General features: G+C 34.8%; 1 protein-coding gene across 1 annotated transcript; it reads left to right on the forward strand.

The window, feature by feature from the left end:
* The first annotated feature begins 1,140 nt into the window (after positions 1-1,140).
* Positions 1,141-8,296, forward strand: LOC115625944 (serine protease inhibitor 42Dd). Its single transcript, XM_030521180.1, has 4 exons — positions 1,141-1,223; positions 6,008-6,928; positions 7,861-8,002; positions 8,064-8,296. Exons 2-4 carry the CDS (start codon positions 6,029-6,031, stop codon positions 8,186-8,188), a joined length of 1,167 nt encoding a protein of 388 aa, XP_030377040.1. The 5' UTR covers positions 1,141-1,223; positions 6,008-6,028; the 3' UTR covers positions 8,189-8,296.
* The last annotated feature ends 925 nt before the right edge of the window (positions 8,297-9,221 follow it).

Here is a 9,221-nt window from a genome sequence, read left to right on the forward strand (position 1 = left end):
CTGATCTGTTATTGTTATATAATCATTATTGTACTTATAATCAGCAAACGAAACGAATCCAAATGTCCGTTGTCATTAGAACAAAAGGATGAACGAATTCTGGTGCTGTATTCAATTTTGCTTTCATTCTTAAGGAGCAAAGTTTTATCTTATTTGTTTTCCTTTTCAGAATTGTAAAGGTCAAGTTAGCGACAAAAAGCTAGCATAGCTTCGATAATGCAGACAATTAGTGTTGAGCCAATAACCAAAATACTTGAAATTCAAAGCTACAGAGCCATAGAAAAAAACGGAAAAATAGTTGAGTGCAAATGGAAGAAACTTTCTTTTTGAAATAACATTAAGTAAATTTGTCTTTAAAATTTGAATTCAAATCAACACAACACACTTAGAAAAGAAAATAATCAGCTGGAGTACATGTCCCGATAAAAATCGAAAGTAGAGCTTCCATTGAAATGGGTGTGGGAATCAACGTGTATGTAGTTTAAATTAGCGAGATTTCACTGTTTGTAGAATATATATTTAAACTAAACTCACTTGCAGAAACGTACCACATAACGACCCCAATGTATCTATCTATCAGATTAGATAAAGTGATTAAACAGTGGCTGCAGATACATACATACAAGCCATAAAAAGTGCGGCAGAGGAAGCAACAAGCGCGCCCAACTCAATTCCATTAAGAGCTGGTGGCGTGCATCATCGTCATCATCAACATCATCAAGAGCATCGGCAGCGGCAACAATCAGCTCTAATTCCAGCGCCAGAAAACAATACAATGCCACAGCAGCAGCAGAAGCAGCAACCGCCCAACCACCACAACCACCACCACCACCCGCATCGCCACCGCAATGCCCACTGATTCGGTCGTTCAGTCGCCGCGTTCCGTTTCGTCAGCAGAGATCGCAGTTAGTCGCCAGCGCGTCGCTTCATTCAGAATGAAATAAGCGGCAAAGAAATTTATAAAAATAGATGAAATTTTTAGCATCGAAAAAGTAGTTGCGGAAAATTCGAACTCAGTTCAAGAAGACATTCAATTCTCAGAGCTTTTTGCGTCGCAGTTGTCGTCATCGATTCTGTGGGCGGGAGGTAGAGAAGTGGCTCCCAAAGAGCAGCGCTAAGCAAATTTAATTAGTTTTATATTCAGTTTTCTAAAGTAGTCGTTAGTTCAATTTTGTGCGAAGCTGCGTGCGGGCGTATCGAGTTTGGCGATCGTATCAGTTCATGTAATTCTCTTCAAAAAATATGTTGCAATAACAATTATAATACATTTATATTTATAATTTGAAACAGATCTAATATTTATAATAACTGCTTAAAGATGTGGAAATAGTAAACGTAGATAATATCGAATTGTTGTGGACAATTTGATTTTATTCCAATGATAAATGTGTTTTTCTAAGTGGCATTTCGTGTAATAAATAAAATCGAATGCTGCGCAAGTTTTTTTTGTTAAATTAAATTGCTTTGAGGCAAAAAGTCTGAGCAATTAAAAATTCAAAGTGGCAATTGCACGGAAATAAAAGATTTTAATATTCGACTAAAATAGTGATGAAGTTTGGATAACAAATAAATTAAGAGGCTGCTTTGAGAAGTGAAATATTAGTTAAACAACCGAGCTCTCCTAATTCATCTCTAAATTCAAAACTAATGTGTGTAAAAAACAAAATATTTGTAATTACATCTGAAGCTGGTTTTTAAACTAAAAAGTATCGTATGTGAAAGCGAAATTCAATGTCTTCTAATTTTATTGTTTGGCCAAGTGGGGTAGTTACCCAGTAAATAAATAATAAAATATTTAAATGAGAATTTATTATAATTGGAACAATTTTGAGTCAAGTAAATAAGATTGCTTTGGCGAATTATTTGAATAAAGTGAAGTGGAGAGAATCTAGTTTTCTTTAGCAAACTAGAAGATAATATTAAAAATACTAGTTGAAGAGTTCAATGAAAATTTTAAAATAACTTAAAATTGTTGTATTTTTTTTAAATTATTATCTTTAGTAAGGTTATAAAAGATAATGAATTAATTTGAAGTTATATTTAAGCTCCTAATCATGATTTAGGGGTAACAGTAATTAGTGATCCTATACTTTTTAATACTATAAATAAAATGTTGGATTAATTATTCAATTATACTATCAATACTATTAGGTTTCTGGGTTTTTCTTATCTGCAATTAAGCAGTGAAGTTTGACCTTCACCCACTAAATAGTAAATTGCATGGTGTATCTGTGAGATATATGAATTAAACCAGATATTTATACGCGTCTCTGACATTCAATTGTTTTGACAACAATAAATTTTCTTTTAATTAAGCTAGCTGGATGCGTTACAGAAGCTATACTCTGGCTGACTAGCTTTTTAGCTATATATATATGACACAATGTCTGAATTTTTGATACATTTTCATATTTTTTCGCTGCACCATTTTAGCATTTGAAGAGTAATTTTAAAAGAGACATTTCCATATGTATTGATACAAGTATATGCATCTGAAATAAAGGCATATATATGTCAATTGTATGTATATTGCTTACATACTTTAATCAATTAATCATCTTAAACAAACAACGCAGACTTTCTAAGTATCAAAATAATAAGAATAGCTATTCTTTAATTAATAGGTAATTAAAATGTGTTCCCAAATTTAGAGTATTTAAAGCATTATTCAGAGAAACACAATCTTTGTGTAAAGATTCTCTAAAATCTTTTAATAAAACTTAATTCATATTTGGATTATATATTTTTTCTAGCAATCTGTGAGAATGCGAGAATTAGAAATACTATAGTGGTTGCGAGAATAGTGGTTGTAGCTCCAGAAAGATAGCCATTACTGCCAACAGGTTGTATTTTTTTATTTTTATTTTATTTTATGAAATATATAATCTTTCAGGCACTAATTACTTATGGCTATTAATGTGGTTCTTTTGCTTTTGCTGACACAATAAAATCGAATAGAAATTTCCCAATAGTTTTGAATTTTAAGGCTAAAAAATTAGAGACCACATGTTGCTCGGAAAATGCTGTGAAGATTATTATTATTATTGTTGTTGTTGGTGCTATGTTTGTGTTGTTGATGCGTATTGGCCTGATTTCTAGCCAGAATGAGCCATATGCCACTTAACCAACCAAATGCTATATACGAATATATATACAAGTACATATACCTACACATAGTATGTATATATATTTGCAAAATATTTGGCAATGCTCGTAAAGCATTTGAAAATACGAAGAAAACATTTGTTCTTACGATGTTTGGTTAAGATTTGGCAGCAACAGCAACAACAACAGTAGTTCTAGTAAGCTAAACAACGCTTTTGACAAATTCATGATGTAATTAATTTTCTAAGAACAATAACAACAACAACAGTAACAACAAAACAAAATCAACCGAACAACATGAAGAAATTGGCACACCAAAAATAAACAATAAACACAGAGTCGAGTGGCTCTCTACTTATAGAGCTCTCCTCTATATATACACACATCCACACGTATATATCTTTATAGCAGAGAGCATATAGACACATAGATATGGTGGAGTGACGCTCGCGATTTTTCGTCGTTTGGCCGGAAAACTTTTTTTGTGTGTTTTTCTTGTATTTTTGTCTGTAGTTTTTGTTTGTTGATTTGGCAATTAAGTGAGCGCGCGCCTGCCTCGTCTATAGAGTAAGAAATCGAGGCTGGAGCGTGTTCTGGCACGCCTGAATAGACACAGCAATAGTAGCAACAAAGTGAACAGATCGTGTGAAATTTAAAATTGCCACTAGATATACAAATATTACGAAGTAATTTCGAATTGTGAATTTTTTTTTGTTGTTGTTTATCAATGGTGATAGTGTCAGTCTAGATTCATTTCACATTCGAGCCACAACACAAACTCAATATTTTCTAGTATTAGAAGAAGCTAACTTAGATAGGGAAATGTGCTCAGCATAGTATCCCTCGAATTACAAAATAAAACTTAATTGTTCTGCCATAAAATAAAATATTATTATTATTTTTATACCCTGTACCCGTAGGGTAAAAAGGGTATATTAGGTTTGTGCAAAGTATGTAACATACAGAAGGAAGCATCTACGACCCCATAAAGTATATATATTCTTGATCAGCATGACGAGAGAAATCGATCTAGACATGTCCGTCCGTCTGTCCGTCTGTCCATCTGTCCGTCCGTCTGTCCGTCTGTCCGTCCGTCTGGATGAACGCAAGGATCTCAGAAACTATAAAAGCTGGAATAACCAAAGTTGGCATCCAGATTCTCCTAGGTCCGAGTAAGGACGAGTTTATTTTATTTTTTTTAATTTTCCCCCCCTTCCCCCGCTACAGAATTTCGTCAATAGCGTCCACATTTCATTTTATTCAATTCGGTCAATTTTAAGAAAAGTTATTAGCAAAACAAATTTTCGCCAGTACAACCCCACCAAACTGCAGGAACAAGTTCGCTCTTCTTCTTCCTCTTTTTGCTGCTGCTATGGGCGCATATAACTCAGTGACGCAAGTTTACCTGGGTACAGGGTATTACACTGTCGGGCTTGCTCGACTGTAGCGTTCTCTCTTGTTATTTTAAATAAATTTCTTTAGTCTAATATCAGCGTTTGTTTCATTCATTAACTCGTATATAAATATGTCTTTATTTCGAGGAGGGTATTGCAAAATCGGTGAGGATGGGACTGAAGCCAGAACTGCTTTCCCCGCCTTTCAATTATAATTTTTCTTATGACAGAACTGAATTTATGGCGTTTGCCAAGTTTTTTTCTGGCTGCTACTGCAGGTCGATTTTAATTAAATTTTAATGTTTTATATAGTGGGAACAGTCATAAACTATGATTAATAAAAAGATTTAATATACTCGTATATATATTCATGAATCAACTTAAGAAACTGTGCCAAACAAAGGAGCCTTTTATTTGAGTGGTTTCCTTCAAACAAAGACTATTTTAGAAGACTTTTTATGTAGTGTACTATATTTATGGTAAACAAATGTTATCAGCAAATGTCTTCGAAAACTGCAGTTTCATTGAAATATAGTTTAAAATTATTTAGCTGGCCATGGCTTCGAATATGCAGAAAACTATAAATATTCTTAAATAACTTAGCTAACTCATTTCAAAATAATATCTGATAGAAAGTTTCATCAGACTGTTCAGATATTGTAAAACTGATAAATGAATAAATATAAAACATGTACCTTGTCCAAATAATGCTTTTAATTTGCTTAGTACCTTGAAGCGTTATACTTATAGCCTGTTACTTGTAGTGGCAATTAATTATTTATGGGCAGAGCTTTTTCGGATCGAGATAATGCGAATGTTTTAAATAGAAAATTTAGACACATCTGTTTTGCATTATTTTGAAGGGCAGACTGGCTGATGCGATCAAATTGAAATAAAACCATTTCAATGTTTTAGTTAGCAGCAAACATGTGGCAAAGATAAAAGGGAATGAACTATTTAGAAAAACGTCAAACACACACATACTTGAATATAGGAAGCTATATGGAAGGCAATACTCTATTATTATTATTCAGTATAAAATATGCTAAAATGTGTTAGCAGTCTAGAAAACAGAAATAGACAACAGATTCCTTTCCTTACATAGTTTCTTAGATTTAAGTGCAATCGTATAAATACTATATATCCTATGGACAATTGTTGTGTTTCACTTTAAGGTAAAACTGGATTAAGCTGCCACATTAGGTAGCAGTACACGTGTTAATAAAAATTGATGGTAAAAATATTTGATAAAAAAAAATTAATAAAAATATTCCTTGACTTACAATATTAGAATAAGGCTTTTAAGAAAACTGTTAAAGAGCTTTTATTGTTTAAAAACAATTGAAAACTATCATAAAGAAGCTTTCGTTTGTTTGAAAATAAAGAGATAATTATTTGTTTATGCAATTACTTAATTGCTAATTTTCTGTTCGTATATCGATTTCACATCGCAGAGGAACATTTAATAAATAAATAATTGCTAATAGCTTTAATATTTTTCCCGACAGCTGCTCGTCAAGCAACAAAAAATGAGCGCCACCGCCACCACGACGACTTCAGTCCAATCCCCAATGGCGGAGATCAAGCTGGGCGCTGAAGTCTTCCACAGCATTGCTTCGACGACCAGTGAGCAGAATGTGATCACATCCCCATTGCTGCTGGAGAGCACGCTGGCGCTGCTCTTTCTGGGCTCCGATGGAGCCACGGCAGAGGAGCTGCAGCGTTTGCTGAGCCTGAAGGAGCGGTTCACCAGCAATGCCAAAATGGCGAACTATTATGCCGCATTGCTCGGAAGTGCCACCGGGGATAAGGACACGCATGCCCAACTACAGAACCGTCTGTTGGTGCAGACGCCCAGTGCTGCCAGCATTGCTGCGGACTTTCAGAAAATCGCCCAAACCTATTTCCATGCCACGGCCGAGAGCGTCGACATGCAGCAGACGGAGAAACTGCGACGTCACATCAACGAGCTACTGTCTGTCCTGGGCTTGGGTGAGATGATGACAGAGCTGCCGCAGACAAACAATGCCGGCCAGTTGCTGCTGGTATTGGCAGCACGATTGCAGAGCAAATGGTTTCTGCCCTTCAGTGCCTATCGCACGGGTCTCTATGAGTTCCATGGTGGGGATGGCGGGGCCATTGCCAAGTCAGTGCCCATGCTCTTCGACGACGACATGTTTGTCAAATATGCCGAGTTGCGGGAGCTGAATGCACGCGCCATCGAGCTGCCCTACGAGCATGCGGACCTCGAGCTGGCAATGCTCCTCATCCTACCCAATCAGCGCGATGGTCTGCCCCAGCTGGAGCAACAGCTGCGAAGCACAGATTTGGGCGCCCTCCAGGAACGCATGCAGGTGGAGAGCGTCCAGGTGCTGTTGCCCAAGTTCACCATTGACTTTGAGTGCAGTCTGCGACATGCACTCAAGGAGGTGAGTCAGGGGCGAGTAATCTTCAAATAAGAGTGGAACAGCATGGTTGGGCCATTCCCTAGTTCAGGATTGGTGTATCAGAAAGTAGATACAATTTTCTATGCTTTCTTATTCAAAACATTCTTCTTCACAAGCACAAATGTATAAGTACAGCAGGAGTTTAAAAAAATTGACCCCGAATGTGGAAAAACGGGTGCCCAATACTTTCCTTATTTTATTTACTTGAAAGTTGTTTTCGGGTCTGGAAGCTGTTTTAGAAAATGTCAACAGTCTACTCATTAGAGAATGGCGGTCACAGGAAATTTTAGATTACTTTTAACGAAAAATTTACTTATTATTGCAATCGTTTTTTATCAGTGTACTTAGAAAGCATTATTTTTAGATTCCCTAATGGTCTTCCGGTAAAATGGTTGGTCTAAGCTTTTACTTTCTACTAAAGCTGTCATCAAAGGAGTTTACTTTCTGTCTTTCCTTATTTTCAAATTTTAAAAAAAATTGCAATTTAAATTTGTCTTTCTGGTCTTAAAAGCTTATTTAAAGTCTTCTGTAATCTCAGAAATAATAGCTAAGTCAAAGAATACTTTTATAAATCCAGCTCAATGCATAGGAAATAGACTCTACTCTATATTAAAAATGTATTTTAAAGGCAGTCGCTTGCCTCAGAAAGAGAGAGAATTTCTCCTGCATCTTAAATGCATACCAAAGTTTCTGAAAATCATGATTATTGTACATGGAACAATAGAATAGGTTTACCAAGCATATACTTTTATCACTATCTGTAATTTGGCATTAATGTGCCGGCAGCTCTGTTTTAAGAACGGGAACATGTTGGCAATCAGATTCACTTACTTACAAGTATTTTCAAATGAAATATGGAAAAGAATATGCAATACAAATATTGATACCTACCTCTTGACTGCCTCCTTTTTCAGTTGGGCTATGTCGAGATCTTTGGACAGTCTGCCAACTTCAAGCACCTGCATCCGGATGTGGCGCTTCCGATTGTCGATGTGCTGCACAAACTACGGATTGCGGTGCATGAGTCGGGCTCTGAGTCCGCACAGCCCGCAGCAGGTGAGTCTTCCATGATCGCCATGAACTATTCAGAAATAATGCATTTACTCTATATTTGTAGCATACAAGCCGATTGTGATTAGCAATTCCTCGCGTCAGAAATTCTTTCGGGCCGATCATCCGTTTTTCTTTGCCATACGCGCCGATAATGTGACGCAGTTTATGGGTCATGTGGTTAGCTTTTAGTCACTCTCTAATTTAACTCTCTGTGTAAATTTCTTTGTTGTACTCGTACTACTCGTATTTATGTGTAAATGCTCTAAAAATAAATTAACACTTTGTAATAATCGATAATGATGAGAGTTTAGTTTTTTTTTTTTATAACAAGAGTCTTGAGTTTATTCAAAGATATATATATTATCATACTCGTACATATATAATTTGGTTGTTGCAGAAATAGTTCTGTTATATTTATTGTATTTGTAGAATTCTCGCTTATCGTTATCGTTATTGTATTTAATATTAGTTTGTTAATTTCTAGGAAAAACTTTTAAATAGAATCAAAAATTACGGCATTACTTCCGCTTTAAATTAGAGTTTTTCAATTTCAATTTCTGATGCCTTCTTGTAAATCTAGCTAAAAATTGTGTTTTGAGTTTAAATTCATTTCATTTTGTTTATGTTAATGCAAGTTATTTTAGTTTATATTTAATGTAGACTTTTAGGTATGACTTTTTGTATGATGCTAAAAATCACTTTACAGAGTTCTGTTTTGTTTTTAGTTTAATGTTTTTAACAAATGCTGATTATTCACAGTATATGCACATTTATGGCAATAAGGGTATTTACAATGCGTGATTTTTTTAAATTTCAATTTACTTTTCTATTAAACATACTTATTTAAATCAAACAATAATGTTAGGAGTTTTTTAATTCCAATTAACATATTTGCTACTTAAGGAAATTGTTTGGAAAAAACCAAGAGCATTTGGAATTGAAAACAAGTCAAATATAGCCTGTTCCCATTTTCATAAATTGTTCTGTTTTGTTTGTCAACTAAAGTGAAAAGAATCTCAATAAAACCTATCTATAAGTCCCCCAAATGTTCAAATATTAAACAAATCAAATGCTATAGTCAACTTATGCAGTCGATTTAGTGTATAATAACAATTTTTGTTAAAATACTCGACATTTTTCCTACGAATTATGATTGTTCATATATTCATTTATAATTCGCAATCGGTTCTGTAGTTGTGGGCTATACATTTTAGCTGTGAGC

The sequence above is a fragment of the Scaptodrosophila lebanonensis genome, unplaced genomic scaffold, assembly GCF_003285725.1.
Source record: "Scaptodrosophila lebanonensis strain 11010-0011.00,11010-0021.00 unplaced genomic scaffold, SlebRS2 tig00000080-arrow-pilon, whole genome shotgun sequence".
In the NCBI taxonomy this organism is placed as follows: domain Eukaryota; kingdom Metazoa; phylum Arthropoda; class Insecta; order Diptera; family Drosophilidae; genus Scaptodrosophila; species Scaptodrosophila lebanonensis.

Coding starts and splice junctions, on each gene's coding strand:
- LOC115625944 (XM_030521180.1), top strand. CDS start 6,029: ATGAGCGCCACCGCCACCACGACGACTTCAGTCCAATCCCCAATGGCG. Junction 6,929..7,860: donor TGCGACATGCACTCAAGGAG/GTGAGTCAGGGG, acceptor CTCCTTTTTCAG/TTGGGCTATGTCGAGATCTT. Junction 8,003..8,063: donor GTCCGCACAGCCCGCAGCAG/GTGAGTCTTCCA, acceptor CTATATTTGTAG/CATACAAGCCGATTGTGATT.